The sequence below is a fragment of the Suncus etruscus genome, chromosome 3 (genome assembly GCF_024139225.1).
Source record: "Suncus etruscus isolate mSunEtr1 chromosome 3, mSunEtr1.pri.cur, whole genome shotgun sequence".
In the NCBI taxonomy this organism is placed as follows: Eukaryota; Metazoa; Chordata; class Mammalia; order Eulipotyphla; family Soricidae; genus Suncus; species Suncus etruscus.
This window is the reverse complement of record NC_064850.1, coordinates 34,730,438-34,749,037: the sequence shown is the minus strand read 5'-3', so window position 1 is coordinate 34,749,037 and position 18,600 is coordinate 34,730,438. Positions and strand designations below refer to the sequence as shown.

Sequence of the window (18,600 nt, the reverse complement as noted above, 5' to 3'; positions counted from 1 at the left end):
CAAGTCTTAATATATTTATTTCTCTGAGAGATGCCAACTGTTTTCCCAGAAGGGGCTCCCACTCTTTCGGGTCAGGAAATGTGGATTTGAGAGCCAGTTCTGCAGGGCAAACTGAGGACTGCCTTCTATAAGGAAACAGATTCTTATGGCCTCTGGTCAGCCACAGTCCCTTTAAGGGTGAAGCCATCAGTTACCAGATGCCAACCCCTTGTAACTGTCACAGGATGACAGTTGTCTACAAGGTATAGTAAGCATATATAAAGCCCCAGGTTGAAGTGCTGAGGAGAGATTAGGAGAGGGGCTTGGAAACTGCCCCTGCTGCTCCAACCAGATTGCACCTGCTATATGGTTGCTGCCGAATTGCTGGAGAAATTGTTTACCAGACTTCTGGCTCCTGTTGTCTTTTGCTTCCTCTCCTACTGGTCCAGGCTTAACAGTAACATCCTCTCCCCAAGAGGTGAGAACATGATTTTTTTTTCTGCATCTACAAAGGTGCCAGTTGAGTAATTATAGCCATATACAGATAAAGCTAATTTGGTTCGATCAGTGTTAGCCTGCATTAAAAAAAAAAAAAGAAGTGGTTTCCCAAGTTCTTACTGGGGACATCATGGCCTACACTGCCAGGATTCCAGGATAAAGCCAGGCACAGCCAGCTCCCTGAGATGCCATTATGACCCACTATGCCAACCAAATGGAGAGGCAGGGGCTTCTGCCCAAGGACCAGATCACCCCAAAGCGCATACTCTGTGCCTGGCCCTATACTCAGCGGTGTCCCCTCCAAGGAGCACCGGCAGAGGAGGTGGTGAAGCAAGATGACATGGACTCAAATGCCTGCTGCCCAAGTGTTCTTAGGGCTATAGAGACTCCAGTGGTGCACCAAGCCTACAGGAGAGAAGGACCCCTGAAAGATAACCCTTCATCTCCCCTCTTTGGGAGAGCGGCTACAAAATAACCTTGAAGACGATGCCCCAACACCACCATCACCACCATTGCAACAAACACATTCTTTTTCCCTGAGCATTTTCTAGCTTTCAAGCAGGCAGGGCGAAACCACCGAACTCGCCATCATCTGCTCTCACCGAATAGCACAAAGGGGTTTTGTTTTTAAATCTGGGGTGTGTGTATGGAAGCCTGTTTATGAACCAGTTACTCTAATGATGACCCCACAGCTTTTGAAGGGGGTAGCTGCTGGAAGAAATGACATTTAATTGTCCTTCTGGGCCCTCTTTCTTAAAACCACAGTGTGTTAGGCAGTTGACAGATGGAGGTGGAGATCCACTGGCCCTTGGTGGCTTGTTCATTCAGCTGCCTTTGGGAACCAGCATGGCCTTCCCTGGGGCAGAAGGCCCCTCAGCCCCAGGCCCAGGGCCACAGGAGGCAGAGCCAGGCATCTGCCATGTAGTCCTCCAGAAGGTACTGTCTCTGGCCAGGGCCGCAGCCGGCTCCCCTGACAGCTGGCTTCTCCCCGCATGCTCCAGCCCCGCTGCCCCCCATGCTTCCAAGTGGCCACCTGGCCCTGCCATGCCCCTGCATGCCCACCGCTGACCATGTGTCCCCCAACTCCTCCCCATCTCCGCCCTCTGGCCTTCCCTGGCAAGAGCCCCGACTGCCCTACCAGAAGAGTACATGTACTGGCAGTGCCCGCTGAGCCTGCCACCTAGGGACCAGCTGTTTGGGAACTGTGGCCTCTTGTATTGGGAAAGGATGGGACGGGACTGATCCAATTCAGTGCTCTCTGCTGAATTCATCCCTCCCTTTTTCATCTGACGAAAAAGGACGTGTCCATATCTGTAGTGACCAGAGTAGTTGGGAGGGCCCCCGCTGACAGGAGCCCTCCTTACTACAGAAGATGGGCAGGAGTGAGCTGAAGCCCCCCAAAACACAGGAACAGAGGGCACTACCCACAGAGCTGGCAGGATGCGGTGCCAGGCTTCCCCCGCACAAATCCTTGGGAAAGCAGGACTGGCTGCAGCCAAGGCAGGCTGGAGAAAGCGGGGAGGGGACAGCGCGTTTCATGTTTGGAACAAAAGGTGCAGAGAAAAAGTGGGTGTCCTCCCGCTCACTTCTCCCCTTTGCAGTCTGAGACAGTTGTGCCCCCCACCCCCACCTCACAGACCTCCAGGATCCTGAGCACTGTGGGCCTTTGCCCTCCCAAAGTCATTCTGGACTGAGATGTGACAGAGAGCTTCATCGCTAATGAGGACTGTGGCCTCTTTCAGGCCCCTCCTAAGTACCAAAAGCTAGTGAAACCCTCCTGAAGGTGATATCGAATTATCTTAGAGCAGCGGTCTCTGACTACCCCCTTTCCTGGGAAATGGAGGGTTGGGGTATTATGTGTCATGAACACCCTCAAAGATACATTAAATATATCAATATTTATAGGGAACAGGAGAGGGAGGGGTGTTGGTAGAGGCCTTTGGATTGGATTGGATTGGGTGGATTTGTATTAGAAGGATGGCCATCTAATTAGATGTTTCTCAATTGGTTCTGTGTGGTTTAGAACTCTAGCTATAAATTGGCTGTGGATCGAAGTGCTAGGGAAATTATTTGATTATATTACTGACTTTTCCTTCCCGAATATAACCATAAACATTACTGGAGTTTCCATTTGTGTAAATATTGTTCTGCTAGGTGTGTGGATAGGCTGGGCATTAAAGGACAAAAAGGATATACATTCTGAAACACCTCCCATTTTGGAAGACAAAGGTATTTTTCCTGTAAGAGCACGGGCCCAAGCCAAAGGTTTAGAAATTGGCAATTCACCACCTGTATCTAATACGAACTCACAAGCCAGTCACTCCACTACGTGAAACCACGAGCCAAGATGGCAGCTGCCCCTCCAGGCCTCAGAAACAGCTTTTATTGGGAAAAACAAAGCCCACCCCCCAGGGAAAGAGAAAAAAAACAGATGAGGAGGCAATGGGGAAACATCTTTTTAACATGTAAACCAAAGGAACCAATCGAGGGACATCTAATTATTAGGCAATATGAGGACCAATCCAAAGGCCTCCCCCAATGGGAGCAGCTCCAGGCAGCCACTTTCTGAGCCACCATCCCAATGATCCCAGAGTCAGTGGCAGACACAGGAGGCCAGAGCAACCTGACCATGCAACTGGGGCAACTCCCGTAATACTTGGAAACCTAGGTGGTGGCTTTGTGTCCAGGTTGCAGGGAATAAGTGGGTCCATGGGCAGAATGTTTTAAACTTTGAGCCATGTCCTCCCCCAGTCTCAGACCCCCACCCCTATCGATAAGCCTCGTCTTTCAGGAGACAGAGCAGGTGAAGGAGTGGAATTAGATGTGAGTCCGCTATGGCAGAGAGAAGAGCATTGGCAAGAGGTGAGGGCTAAACAGACAGGACAGGGACAGTCCACACAGAATTCTCAAGGCCTCATAGCCAAGGGATTGTGTGTTGAACCTGGATCAACAATTGTTTTATTTCTTTATTTTTTATTTTAGTTTTTTTTTCCCCAAGAGGAGCTGTTGATCGTTGTTTTTACATGAGCGTATAGACTTTAAACTTGCCTCCGGTTGGACTACCCCATGTGGCAGCTGCCCATAGACAGAACTCATGAAAACAAGATTTCCTCAGAGCCCTCAGTAATTCTGCAGAGTCAAGAAGCCTGTCTGAGCCCAGTTGCCATGTCTCTGGGACCGAAGTGGGAAGCAACTACGGGTGGGAGAGGGGCCTTGAGATATTGGTCAATAAGAAGGCGTCCTGCCTCTCTCCATTGGGGTCTCAAGTCTCAGTCAGGCAGGAACCACTCAACGATGAGCAGAAAGATGCTCAGACCCCTACAGAGTGTTTCAGCCTCACCCATAGTGAGTGTTTCAGTTCCCCTCAGAGTGTCTCAGCCCCCATCAAAATGCTTCTGCCCCCCATTGTCTCCATCCCCCCAGAGTGTCTGTTCCCTCAAAGTGAGTCTCCTCCTTCCTAAGAGTGTCTCCGTCCTCATCGAAATGCTTCTGTCCCCCCATTGTCTCCACCCCCCCCCAGAGTGTCTGCCCCCTCAGAGTGAGTCTTCTCCCTCCTAAGAGTGTCTCTGTCCCCTCAGAATGAGTGTCTCAGCCCCCTTGCGAGTGCCGAGTGCCCCCTTTTCCCTGATGGCTGCGGCATCAGGTCTGTGATCTGGTGGGCACAGACAGCCTCAACATGGAGGGAAGGCAGTTCTGTGGGACCTCGGCTCTGCTTGCCAGTCTGGGTCCCAACAATGTCTCTGTGCTGGGGTCCCGCTCCCCCCACTCCCTCTGCTGTGCTGTGTGTGCGCATGTGGGCTCTGCTTCCCCAGAGGCTGGCCTGTGTGTGGAACCATCCCAGGCTGCTGTTTCAGGGTGCAGGCCAGTGTCTGGGGGCCAGTTGGGAACTCTGCTGTGTTCTGCCTGACCAAGCGCAGGCCTGACCACAGTGTGTCTCAATGGGCAGTGCCAGTCTCTGTATGGCACTCTGCCATACAGTCAACCCTAATGGCACTGGGCCGTTAACCTGTGTGTTAGGCTTTGGGGTGACTTTTGCACCAAGAACTCTGCCAGTGGGTAAAAATAGCAGCTCTCTTAGCTCAGGGGTAGCCAAACCTCAGGGCTGACCCTTAACTTCCTCGAGTCAAGTTAGACAGAGACACAAGGCCAGTATTATGGGAATTGGGGCAGGGCAGAGACAGCAAGTGTGGCCCTGCCCTGGCCTGGCTGCCCCTCTCCTGACCTCCCAGATCTCTGTGCTCCCCATGTTGCACACGCTAGAGTGCACTGCAGGGCACCCTCTGGGGGCAGATAAAGCTCCAGACCTCAGGTGTTCTGCCTCTCAAAGGCCTGGCAAGGGGTGAACGCCAAGTGGCCGCACTGGTTCTGAGTGGCCACGTTCATTCTCTGAGTCCCACCACCCAAGTGACCTGGGGCTCAGGGCCCAGCAGTGGGGGAGGACCTGTGTGATTCCCCATTCCCTGCTGTGGAACTGTCTTCACCTCCTGTCAGTGCCGTGCGTGGCTGTGTGCCCCCACACTCTGCTGTGCTCCCCACGCTCCCCTGCCCCAGCAGAGCCAAGGACAGAAACCGAGGCTCCAGGCTATTTGTGGTTGTCTGGGGAACACCCAAATCTGTTGTGTCGGGGTCGGGGCCAGGCATGGAGCTGGGGGAGCTGTGTGTGTCCACCCACCCCCAGCACGTGTGTCTGTGTGGGAAGGAGCTGGAGCCCGGGTGGGGGTGGGACTGGCTGGGCCTGACCTTTCACCTCTGACCCCACCTGCATCGACCCCTCCTGCAGGCTCTGTCCACGCCACCTCAGTTGCAGCTTCCAGAGTGGAGCAGGCGCTGTCAGAAGTGGCCTCCTCTCTGCAGAGCAGCGCCCCCAAGCAGGGCCCACTGCACCCCTGGATGACGCTGGCACAGATCTGGCTCCACGCAGGTAACCAGGGCCCTACTTTCTGTCCCCTGTACCCCACCCAGGCACAAGACACCCCCCCCATCACTCCTTAGGAGGGACAGTCTTTGCAGGCCAGGAATGACTCTGGGAGCCCAGGTTGATGCCAGGCCCAGGACAGGCCCTGAGTAGAGGCTGAGTGGGGGTCAGGGATCCAGGTGAGGGTATGGCAGGCTTGTGCTGCTGTGGGGATGGGACAAACCACGGAGACAGTGTAGCAGGATCCCTGACTCTGAGGCCAGAGCCCTGCTTGCTGAGGAGTAGTCTCAGGGCCTCACAGCCTCAGTTTCCTCCCTTAGTACAGTGTAGTGGCAGGGACAGGGATGGTGAGTGTGCTGGCCCATTCCAAACCTGCTCCCCCATCTCAAGGGCTCCCCTCTGAGATCAGCTGGAGATGGGCACAGCACAGAGCTGGCCAGTGGCTGCCGGCCCATCTGCCCTCCTCCAGCCTCCTGCCTCTCTGCCTCCCTCAGCCCTATCTATAGAGCTGCAGTGCATTAGCCTTGCACAGACTCCAGTGGAAGCTCCTCCTCCTGGGTGGAACAGAACTTATGTGCCTCTGCCTCTGTGTCTTTATCAGCAAGACTGGCCCAGGGGTCTTTTGGGCAGGGTGCACAGTGGAGAAAAGGCCAGGCTCAGCTGGGAGAGTGCCTGTGTGGGCCATCTGTTTACTCCTCTCCTGCCAGGCCTAATTACACCGTGTCCACCGTGTTTGGATTTGCCGTGGACCTCCGGGTCTGTCTCAATCCTGCCTGGTCTACCTGGTCCTGGCACGCCGTGGGCCCAACCCGCCAGCCCTTTCTGTGTTGGCATCTTTAATTGAGCTATAACCACCACTGCAAATTAGCAAATTATATTCTTCCTAGCACAAGTACAAAGGAGGGATGATTCACGGAGCTGCTGGCGGTTCCGTGCCGCAAGATGCCGCCAGCCTTTGGCCTCTCTCTTGCGGGGTCCTAGATGGCTGCCTCTGAGGCACTGGAGCTGCAGGGCGGCCGCCTCCAACCCTACAGGTTCCTTGACTTGGAACCAATACCTAGCTACCCCCAGTCAGGGATAAGCAGCAACTGCAGAGACCTGCACACCTGACCACACAGCCCTGTGTGTCTGTGTGTATGTGCCTGTGAGTGCACGTGAGTGTGTGAGTTTGTGTGAGTGAACATGAATGTTAGTGTGTGTGACTATGAGTTGTGCGCGTGAGTGCTGATGCATGCGTGTACATGTGAGCAAATGTGTGCATGTATGAGTGTGTTGCACATGTGTGTGTACATATGTGAGTTTGTATAGATGTATGTATTGTGCATGCTTACATGCATGCATGCTTGGGTATGTGTGAGCACTCTCAGGCAGTGCTCAGTAGGCCTGGAAGCCCCTCCCACTTATACTGCACCAATCCAGCTGAATTCTTTCCATGCTCACCCAAAAGGTGGTACTCCTGGGGCCAGGCAGTGCTGGGCAGGGGATGGAGATATTGGGGATCAAACTCGGTGCCTGGTGCTTGTAGGGCAAGTCCTGTTCTATTTTGGGGGGGTGGTCACACCCAGCGGCGCTCAGGGGTTACTCCTGGTTCTACACTCAGAAATCGCTCCTGGAAGGCTCGGGGACTCATGGGATTCGAACCACCGTCCTTCTGCATGCAAGGCAAACGCCCTGTCTCCATGCTATTTCTGCGGCCCCGCAAATCCTGTTCTTGATCTAGTTAATGACTGAGTGAGGGGCAAGAGCTGAAGGTGGTCTCTAACTTCAGGCTAGCTGTGGCCTGTGACTTGTTCTTCCTCACTTGGGAGGCCTGTATTCTTCACCAGGGAGTAAACTGTCACCGCTTAGTATGCAAGCCAGGGAGGATTCAGTAGGGGAGGTCCAGATCGCTGCTCCTTAAATGTCAGTGCTGTCAGGTAGCAGCTGTTTCTCGTGGCTTCACAGGAACAGGCAACGGGTGACCCAGAGAGGCTTTCATGGAGTCACGAGCCTCTGGGATGGAGCTCTGAGTGCCTTGGTGTCTGGGCCCTGAACGATGAAGGCACGTGCCTGTTTCCTGTGTTCTCTGACAGGAACTCACAGCAGAACTCATACCCTCTGCAGGATTTGTGCCACCATGACTCTGTAAACAGAGGCTTGGTCCAAGTGAGGATTTCCAGGCCTACCATGCAAATGCGTCATCAAGGGAGAAAGTCAGAGGCAATTCTGACTCTCTGACTCTGAGCTCCTGAAGGCTTGTTTTCTTTTTGTTTTTTGTTTGTCTGTTTGTTTTTTTTGTTTTGGTTTTTTTTGGGTCACATCAGGCAGTGCTCAGGGGTTACTCCTGGCTCTACACTCAGAAATCACTCCTGGCAGGCTCAGGGGACCATATGGGATGCTGGGATTCAGACCACTGTCCTGCATGTAAGGCAAACACCTTACCTTCATGCTATCTCTCTGGCCCCTAAAGGCCTGTTTTCTGTTTGGTTTGGTTTTGGTTTTGTTTTTTGGACCACACCCAGCAAAGCTCTGGGGTTACTCCTGACTCTACCATATGAAATCACTCCTGGCTGTACTCAGGGGACCATATGGGAAGTTGGAGCTTGAACTCCAGTCAGCATGAAAGGCAATCCCCCTATCCACTGTACTACCTCTCCAGCCCCATTTTGTTGTGTTTTTATTTTTGTTTTTGGACTACATCCAGCAAGTCTTGGGTTTCTCCTGGCTCTGAGCTCAGGAATTACTCCTGGCAGTGCTCAGGAGTCCATATGACATGATAGGGCTTGAAACCCAGTCAGCAGCACCCAAGGCAAATGCCCTTCCTGCTCTGCTATTGCTCCAGACCCTCCTGAAGGTTTTATTCGCTGTTTGATGGTGTGGTCTACATGCTTCTATAGGGCCAGAGAAGACAGATCCTTCATAGGTGTAATAATTCCTGGAAACCCAAGGATAGCCACGTCTCCAGGAGCTCCAGCATGTTTCCCAGTGCTCCCCAAGGCCTGAGCATCTCCACAGTGCTGTTGGGCCCCCCTTCTGTGGTTTCCCTCCCTGGTGAGTTGATGAAGGGGGACCCTGTGATAGGAGCTGCAGATGAAGGAGGTCCCTACTTTAGACTCCCCTTTGTGGGAGAGGATACCTGCCTCTCTGCCCCTGTGAATTGACAGATCCAGGCAGACCTGGGGCACTGGGCATGAGTGGTTGCCTCCCATCATTGCCATGGGCCCTACTGCCTGACTCCCTACTTCTCTCAGCCTCTCTGGTCCTATGCCTGGTGGATGGAGCCTGTGACTGTCTAATTGTGTCATTGTGTCTAGATTGTGTGATACTTTGATCTTGTTTATTATCATATATGTGAATTCTTTAATCAAATCATCATGAGATACACAGTTATAAAGTTGTTCATGTTTGAGGGCTAGAGTGGAATGCTACTGACCCAGGATGAATGCGGGTTCAATCCCCAGCATTCCATATGGTCCCACGAGCCAGGAATAACTCCTAAGTGCTGCTGAATGTGGCCCAAAAAAACAAAACAAAACAAAACAAAAAGTTGTTCATGGTTGAGTTTCAGTCACACAACAGCCGTCCCTTCACCTGTGCACATTTCCCACCACCAATGCCCCTGTTTCTCTCTTGCCTTACCCCTGACTACCTCTGTAGCAGACATTTCTCTCTCTCTCTCTTTCTCTTCTTTTTTTTCTTCTTTTAGACACTATGGTTTGCAATATTGTTATTGAAGGGGTGTCGTGCCTATCACTTTCCTTTCAGCACCCATTTCTTGTCCCAGAGTGATCATTTCCAACTACCATTGTCATAGTGGTTCCTTCTCTGCCCTAACTGCTCTCCCCAACCCTTTGTGCCAAGCTTCCTACCAGAGACTGGTCTTCCTGGATCTCATCTCTATTGCATTTATTCCTGAATAAACAATGCCTGCATGCAATATGCAGTGGAAAGGTATCAAAAGAGCAGAAGGCCCGCTCCTCCAGTCTGAGCCTCTGACACCTCCTCCCACAGCCACCACATCTACAGGGCCCTGTAGAAACCATGTGGGAACCACCCCACACTGCCTGCCTCCCCCAGCTCTCTCACTCAGATAACTTAGGATATGCTGTGGTAGAGGTATTGTTCTGTGAAGGGAAACTCCGGGTAGAATGGGTGGGCTGAAGGGTATGCACCCTTTAATTCTCACCCACGTAGCATCTTATTTCCTGTCCAGTTGCACTGATTATTTGGTTAGAAGAGTGCATACTCTAGTTCTGCACTTAAGAAGCACTCCTGGTGGGCTTCAGAGACCATATGGCAGGGATGGCGAACAAGTTCAACACAAAAAGCCAAAATTTTAAACTGAGAATCAGAGAGCCACACCACGCAGTGACCTGCCAAAACAGAAACTCCACATAAAAGCATATAATTGTTTTGTTTTGTTTTGGTTTTGGTTTTTGGGTCACACCTGGCAGCGCTCAGGGATTACTCCTGGCTCTACACTCAGAAATCGCCCCTGGCAGGCAGGGGAGACCATATGGGATACTGGGATTCGAACCGCCATCCTTCTGTATGCAAGGCAAACGCCTTACCTCCATGCTATCTCTCCGACCCCCCAAAGCATATAATTTTAACAATTATGTGACCCAACATGTGCCACACGGGTTCCCCCACCCACCCACCCCCCGGGCTCGCTGGCCCGTGCAGTTGTTACCAAGGGATGGGAGCCGGGATGACGCAGCCTGGGGGCGGGACTCCGCGCTCAGAGATCTCTCCTCAGAGGTCCCTCCTCAGAAGCAGCAGAACAAAATCCAAACTTGGCAAAGAGCCACAATAATGATAAGAGGCAAAGAGCCGCATTCATTTTGGCCGGAAGCCGCATGCGGCTCGAGAGCCACGTGTTCGCCACCCCTGCCATATGGGGTTCCAGGCATTGAACCGAGGTCAGCCACATGCCAAGCAAGCACCCTAATGCAGCGCTTTTGCTCCAGTCCCCTAGATGTACTGAATGATAATGATGGTCCTTCCACTACAGAAAGTGTGAACTTTCCATTTTTTCACATTTTTGCTAACACAACAAATGGCCAGACTTGCCCCTCTGTTCTAGTTTTGGAGTTGAGGTACAGTACTTTAAGGGTCTCTCCACGGCTTCTTCCATCTTAGATCCACTAGCCTTTCTTTTAAATGTACAAGTATTTGTTCTGTGTCAAAGAAGCTGGTCTCAGATTTATGATACGGTTGTGTTCTCCACCATTTTAATTTTGCTTGTATTTTTAGGTCCTCTGTGTGTGTGTTCAAATCCTTTGATAAATACAGTCGTCAGTCCTATTCTTTCATATAATCTAGACAAGGCCACTGTCCATTTTCATGGTCTCTTTTCCTGTGAGTTCAAGACCCTTCCAGTGCCATTTGTGAGTCCTGTCCCACAGAAGAAGGTCAGAAGGGGGCGAGTGCCTCCGCTGCGCAGGAAGGAAGCCCGGGCAGATGGAAGGAGACACGTTTTTGGTGTTAGTGGGGCAGAGCTGAAGCAGAACGCTGGGCGTTTAATTGCTTCGAGGCACATCTCCCTGGGAACCAAGCAGATGCCCCTCCAGAATGCAAGCTTTGTTGTTGGTCACTGCGCACCGACAACAACTCCCAGCTGAATCCAAGCCTCCCCCAAACCCAGTGGCTGCCATGGTGCCCATCTTTCAATTTGCGCATTGGCTGGCAGCTAAAAATGACTTTGCGGTAGGTGGTTAATTTCTGCTTGTTACTTACTAATAATTATAGCTTTCACTTTGGCACCTCTCACAGTCGAAACCAACCGCTATTTTTAGATGTGCAAGATCAGATTTTCTGATTTCTGCTGGGAATTTAAAGCTGTGATACTTTACAAAGTCCTTGGCCTTGCCCTGGTCTGGCTCAGCCTTCCCCCCACCCTGCCCCCTGCCTCCCTGATTCCCCGCCTGCCTTGCCCTTCCAGGATTCTCCTTAGGAGGCCGTGTCCACGGGGCCTAGGGGTGGGCCCGCAGCCTGACCAGCATGTTGCGATCGAGACAGGCAGTCTCTGTGGGTTACTATGGGGCTACAGCAGAGCCCAGATCCAGTGTGCCCCATTCATGGCCACTAGCCCTGCTCTGCTATCTGGGGGTTTGGCCAAAGCTCCTCGCCTCTCAGGTCGCTGGTGTTTCTCTTGCACCACCGTGTACCCATCAGTTATTCCAGGAACTTGCTATGTTCTGCTCTGTTGTTGGCTCTTTGTTGTGACCCTCTGATCTCTCAATGCATATACTCTGCCTTTGTGCCTTCTTATGGATGAGGAAGCTAAGATAGCTCTCAAGTTACTTGCTTTCCGTTCTGGGGTTCAGGAGGTGAAATGGTTCCAGCTCTAGCCCAAATGGACACTCATCTGTCACACGTGGGGTCTCTGCCCAGCCAGAGCGAGGTCTGCAGTGCTGTGACCAGCAGTATGCCCAGGCACTGCTTGGGGCCCAGGTAACACTGGGCACTTGGTACCTGGACACTTGATCTTAAGGGGATCCTTGGAAGCTAGGCTGGAGGTGGAGACAGGTGGTGGGTATGGACAGTGGCAAGGGAGGGCAGAGGCACCCCTGGGCCTATCATGCCAGGGAACTAATAGGGACCCTGGTTTGTGTTCCAGGAGAAAGTCCCAAAGCAGCCTTAACAGAAACCTGATGTGGGCTTGAAGTACTTTTCCTGAAAATGTGGGGGTCACCAAAAGTGCCAGCAGGCAGAAAGAGGCCTAGTGGGGGCTTTTGAAGCTCTGCAGCCAGACATAGAGAAGGGCACACAGTGCCCAGGGGCCCAGGACAGGACCAGTAGCTTGGCTCAGGGGTGTCCATGGAATGGATACAGGCCTTGTCCAGGCAGAGCTGGAACCTGGCATATTAGATGTGGTGATGAAGGCCAAAGGAGAGCCACAGATCAGAGAAATTTTCTATGGTGGGAAACCCGAAGGAGAACTGATGGGGTCCAGGAAGAGGAGAAACTGGGTCCTGCAAGAACCCGACGCAGGCACCAGTTAAGTGGGTGAGGTGTGGAAGTTTCAGGGCTCACAAACCAGGTTCTGGATTCAGGCCACTGACAGTGCAGTCCCTCTAAGCAGAGCAGCACAACACAGCAGGCCCCCTCTGAGTCCTCCAAGACCCTCTGAGTCCCTCCAAGCCCCCATGCTACCTGAGCCTCTGCAGAAGCCCATGGTTTCAGGTGAGGCACCAAAATCCTCAGCCACCATATGGGATGACCCAAGTTGGGTTTTGCAGGTGGAGGTTGTCCCTCCCTGAGAACAAGTTGGGGAGGATGCTCTGGAACATGGCAATGCAGCCAAAGAGAGAGCCCTGATACTGGGGAGATGGAGCCCCTCTGGGGTACACTGCTCAACAAAATCCATAGGACCAAGGATATATGGGTGTTCAGGGAGGGCGGGCTTCCAGGAAGGGGCTTCAGGTGGCCCATACAGTTGTTGTTCTCTGATGGGCAGCAGGTCAACCAACTTCAACCTCACAGCCAGCAGAGAGGAGAAAGGTCAGGCTGGCAGGAGGCAAGTGTGGATTTGCTGGACACAGACAGGGTTGGCAATAGTGATAGGGACAGGGATAGGATGGATGGTGACATGATGGCTCAGGAACACCATGTTGGGTCTAGGGAGTAGTATAGGCTCAGTGCTTATTAGTAGGGATGCCAGGTCTGCCCTGTACCTGTTTTCTTCCTATGATGAGTCACATCGTCTAAGGGGGTCTTGGGTAAGACTGAGGAATCAGAGTAAAGGCTGGGCTGAGACTGGAAGGAATACTGGGTTCAAAAGCATCTGGTTTGACCATGCACTGAGTCCCCAGTAGGCCTGAGGGGGCTTGAGGGAAGGTAGATCTGGTCCTTTGGGTCTAGGGTCTGTGGCCATACCAGGTGGGTATTGCTCACAGACACCGCCACGGGCTCCGCCTCTCACAGCCAGACCCCAGAACAGGAGGAAAAGCCACAGGGACCCTTGACTTCACTGGCTTAGAGGTTGGCAGAAGCCCCGTTGGCACCCTGTGGATGTTTCCAGGAAAGGGTGAACTCATTCAGATTCGTGCTCAGGAGAAGCTCTCAGTTCACTCTGGCTCTTCTCTCTCTCCATGGGTAGGGCTGGCCTAGACCATTGGGAGTTGCATACAGTCAATCCTGCTTCAATCCCCAAAATCCCATAGGGCACCTTGCCAGGAGTAAACCCTGAACACAGCCAGGTGTGGCTCCCAACAAGGTTGATTTTCCAAGTAAAATCAATCCCATGGGCTGCAGGCTTTGAAGAGAGGATGTGGAGAAGGCATGATATTGTGGGTCAGGGACTCAGCTGGCCTTGCTTCCCTCAGCCTGAAGTTCTTGCCCCAAGGATTGGGAGGGCTTCCCTGGTGCCCTCTGTGCCAGGCCTTGGGCACATGGCAACACTGCCCTTGCCCACTCCCAAGGAAACTTCAGATGGCCTCTCCCTACTCTGCTCCCCCCAGTCTGTAGTTTCTGCATCTGGCACCAGATTCATCCTCAGCCTTCAGGGGTAGAATCTTGGTGTGCCATATCTTTGATTCAGTGAAAAATCCAGAAACAGGGGGGTACAAGGGATGCAGTGTTGGAAGCATGGAGTGGGGGGAGGATTTTCAATCTACATATTAATTGAATGCCAGGGTTTTGCCAAGGGACATGAGAAGAGGCACTCAGCACTTGGAGCTCAGAAAGAGGATAAGCCTGTGACCCTTCTCTTTCGCTCAAGGTGGTCTGTGTCCAGTGGCCAAGACAGGTTGCTGTCCAGGGACCCTCACAGCATTGACTCCCTCCTACCCAGCCCACCCCTCAGAAGGGGCTCTGCTTTTGCATAATTTGGGGCCAGCCTTGCCTGTTGCACCTCTGCATAACGTTCCTTTCCGAGGAGTCCAAGGCCTGCATGTGTTCACTGTTCTAGCTTGACTGCAGCCCTTGGTCAGTGAGCAAGCGGCTCCAGCACCTTCTCTGCTGGGACTTCTCTGGCCCTTTGCTGTCCTTCCTGGCTGGAGGCAGGAATATCACCCTCTCCAAATGTGCCGCACTCAGCCCACGGTAGCCTGCAAACTTCCTAGAGCACCTTCGAAGTCCTTACCAGGGGTGCAGAGACATGTGGAGAAGGGGCAAAGCTGTGCCAATAATCACCACCCACTGTGTCTTCTTGGTGTCCCTGTAGAGGTCCTAGGGAAGCATGAAGGTTCTCTCTTTATCCTTAAAAACTAGTGATGTGGCCAGGGTGATAGCATAGTGGGTAGGGCATTTGCCTTGCACATGGCTGATCCAGGTTTGATCCCCGGCATCCCATACGGTCCCCTGAGCCTGCCACGAGTGATCCCTGAGCACAGAACTAGTAGTAACCCCTGAGCACCATGGGGTGTGGCCCCCAAACAAATGAAAGAATAAAGAAATGGGCAGTAAGGGAACCACAGAGATACTTTTACCCAGGGGTCTCAAACTCGTGGCCCGCGGGCCGTTTGCAGCCCTCCGTACATTTTGTGGCCTGTGGCCGGCCTTCAAATATCGCAGTATTCGCGATTATTCGCTTACTGAATAATTGCAATAAAAATCACATTAGTACGAAAAAAATCACATTAAACATTCGCATACCCCGAGCAGTTCTGTTCGGGGTATGCAAATGTTTAATGCAATTTTTTGCAATTTTTTTCTTACTAATGCGATTTTTTATTGCGAATATTCGATAAGTGAAATCCCTTATGCGGCCCTGCCTCACCCCGACTTTGCCTCCTGCGGCCCCCAGGTAAATTGAGTTTGAGACCCCTGCTTTTACCCATGAGGAAAGTAGTTGCCTTGCACGCAGCCAACCCATATTCTATCCCTGGCAGCCCCTATGTCCCCCTATCTCCTCGGGGTGAAATCTGAGCACTCCAGGTGAGGCCCAGAAAGCAATTAAAAAAGTGACAGATATTGATGGAGATGGGGACCCAGCTTTGTTCCAGGACCTGAGCAGGGTCAGTGGGTGGGTGGCCTGACTGTTGATCTGTTGGATACCCTCAGAGGTCACCAATGCATGAAGTTAACTTTTATCCCTACATCCTTCCCCCTCACCCCCCAGTGGCTGCAGAGAGACTCATGCCCATGCCTGAGTGAGCAAGTAGAGGTGCTGCTAGGACTGGTGGAGGGGGGCAGAGGGCAGGGCAGACAGCATGGGCCCTGCTTCTAATTGCCTCAACCAGACCAAACCTGGGCGAGGCCTGAGGACAGGTAGTAGAGACCTCTACCCTGACCCCTACAGAGATGATGGGATCTGGGAGACAGGTACTCAGGTACTCTGAGGGGCGAGGGGGTTGCAGATGGAGACTGCGAGCAGATCTGGGGTGGGTGTCACAGAGCTGAGATGCAAACCCTGTGCATGCTGTGGTGTGGCCTCTTCCCACATGGCCTCCTGTTCTCGGCACCTGTGGAGTAAACACTTGGGCATCTCAGCCACTCTAGGAAACCTTGGAGGCTCTTTCCTGGAGCCTGAGACTATGCCCTACTAAGAGGGATCTAGGGAGTATTTCAGCCTCCACATGTCTGTACCCCAGTGCACTGACCAAGCAGATGGGGCCCCCAAGTCCTGTTCCTCCCTGCACCCCACTTCCCTCACTCTGCAGCATGGTTTTGCCTCCTCATCCTGAACTTCCTTCATCTCATTCACTCCTCAATTCAGGACAGAACCAGGGGGGACCCCGCCCCTGTCTTACAGGAGAACTGAGGGTCCCCCACTGACTACCTGAGGCCACACCCAGGTATAGAGGTAAATTCTACAGGTGCTTGTGACTCTGTACCCCAAGGGGGGAACAGGAGGAAAGACTGAGTAAGAGGGAGGGCCCTGTCCCTCTTGGGATTTCCTAGGTGGCTCCCCAATTCTCCCGGTAGGTCAGATTTATGAGGCCAGAGTTAGGGGGCCAAGGGTAATGGCAGAGGCAGGAGCCTTGGGAAGCCCATGTGGACACAGCAGGACCCCATGAGGGAGACAGCAGAGCTGGTGCCCATGGCAATGCCAGGCAGTGCAGTCATCCAGGGCAAGGGAGTCTCCTGCCACCTCTTGGGGACCTGGGACCTACCCTCAGCCTTTGGCCTCCTGTACGCCGGTAGACAATGGGACTCAGGGGAAACTCCCCAGGGGCAGATGGACTGCTGCCACTGTCCCCAGCTCTGACAGCTCCCACATACGTTACTGCAACCCGGAGAGAGGGTCTGAGCCACACAGAATTCAGCCTGACTTCTCAGGACCTGGATGGGACTTTTGTCAGGAGGGGTGCTGAGCTGAGTGGGGGCATCAGGGTATCCTGGGGAGATGTGGGGGAAGCATAGCCCTAAGTCTAACCAGTGGGCTGAACCCAGAATTCAGCCTGGGGATGGCCCTTCAGAGGCTGTGGAGACCAGACAAGCCTGGAAGGCAGCACAGGGAAGGGGGTGTCCATGTTTATATGGTGGATGGGGGGGTCTAGGTCCAGGTAGAAGTGGAGGGTGTCCAGTCATGGCAGTTAATCTAGGAGTGCTTCAAGAGCAGCAACTGCTCCTCTCTCATACTGCCCCTCTGGGCTCTATTTTGGGGTGTGCTATGCACCCCAAGATAGCACTCACTGCTCACCTGGAATGTAGGCATCTGCTGTCCTGCCTTAGGGAAAGTGCTAGCTCTGGGGGAGACACAGTGTGTCACCGGTGCCAGAAAGTGGGTGCGGAGGCTCCCGGCCCACCTCTGCCACCATCACAGTCGTGGGCAGAACCAGCACCTTTGCTCTGCCCGTCCCTGAGCTTGTTCTGTGCCTTACACTGTGTCCTACTGATGGGGCCTGTGTCCCCCATTTCCTTGTTCTGGGAGCTCCTGTTGAAGGTATCCAGGGCCTGTCCATGCTGGCCTCAGTCCTTCCTTCAGACCACCGCAGCCACCCCCATCAGATGCGGACTGACTGGTTCCCAATCTAGTATGCTTGGGGGTAGGGAGAGATCTGTGGGAGTTTGCAGGGCTGGGCTGGGGCGTGGAGCTCAGTTGTGTCTGTACCTCTGCAGCTGAGGTCTACATCAGCATCGGGAAGCCCGCAGAGGCCACCGCCTGTACCCAGGAGGCCGCCAACCTCTTCCCGATGTCCCACAACGTGCTGTACATGCGAGGCCAGGTGGCCGAGCTCCGAGGGAACTGTGACGAAGCGCAGCGCTGGTACGAGGAGGCCCTGTCCATCAGCCCCACGCACGTGAGGAGCATGCAGCGCCTGGTGAGTGCCCCCCTGCCTCCCCGCCCCAGGCAGCACTCTGTGATGCAGGACTTGGGGCTTCTGTGTCCTGTCCACCTGGGGCTCTGGGCACCTGGGTGCATCTGTGGCCCTGGACGCTGGCATTATCTTGTTGCTCTCGGTCTCTGCCTATTGGCGGCAACCTCCTTGGAGGGTGCCACACCCCACACTCTGGGCAGACCCCAGGACAAGTGCAGGAGGGCTGGGCTAAGGGGATAGCTCAGGCTTTTTGTATGCCTTGTGTCTTCCCTGCCTCCCCATGATCCCCTGAGCACTGCCCAGAGCGATTTCCAAGCCTCAGTCACTGAACACTGTCAGGGGTTGTGGCTCCCAAGCACTACTAAAACCATAATACTAGCCAGAAAGCTTGAAATGGTGGGGTACCCTAAATTTCAGGGTGCCTGAGACTCCAGCCTGTCTCCCAGGGGCCAGAGCCTTTACCCCGCCACAGGTGTTGGGCCTTCAGTTACGCTTGCCCCCCCCATCCTGGGGAATCAGGATGACCCCCACATCTGGCCTCAGGGTCAGTTGCCCACCATGTCAGGTTTGGGCTATCAGGAATAGGCATTTCTCTATGCAGCGGCCTCATGCAGAATGGGGATAAAAGGCATGTGTTGCAGACTCTTTGCTTCCATGAGTCCTTTCCGGCCTCAAGCCCCTGGCCCTGCACTCTGCAGCGTCCTGGCCCCCTGCCTCTGCTCCCTGTCCCTTCTGTCAGATGGACTCCTGCCATGGGGGCCATGCACTTCCTTCTGTGTGGAAAGAGTGGATGGAGTCCTGTTACAAGTGAGGGGGTGACCTCTGTGACCCTCTAGTTTCTGTTCTCAGGGCAACGTTGGCAAAAGTGCTAGAGCACCCATGTGCCCTCTAGGAGTCAGGGTACCTCTGGCAGGGGTAGGGAGATGGATCTCTGTGACATATAACCCAAGCCACCCTGAATTGGCAGCTTCCTCCTGACCACCCTTGCCTGCCATCCTGCCCATTACAAGGCTGTGTCTC

At 53.4% G+C, this 18,600-nt stretch overlaps 1 protein-coding gene across 3 annotated transcripts in view; it reads left to right on the top strand.

Moving 5' to 3' along the window:
- The window catches only part of TTC7B (tetratricopeptide repeat domain 7B), a 224,021-nt gene that overhangs the window by 190,056 nt on the left and 15,365 nt on the right, over positions 1-18,600 (top strand). For all 3 annotated transcript variants that reach the window (XM_049769780.1, XM_049769779.1, XM_049769781.1), the window contains 2 exons: positions 5,258-5,398; positions 17,381-17,583. In XM_049769780.1, coding sequence (XP_049625737.1) covers positions 5,258-5,398; positions 17,381-17,583 — 344 coding nt within the window. The remainder of the gene's footprint in view (positions 1-5,257; positions 5,399-17,380; positions 17,584-18,600) is intronic.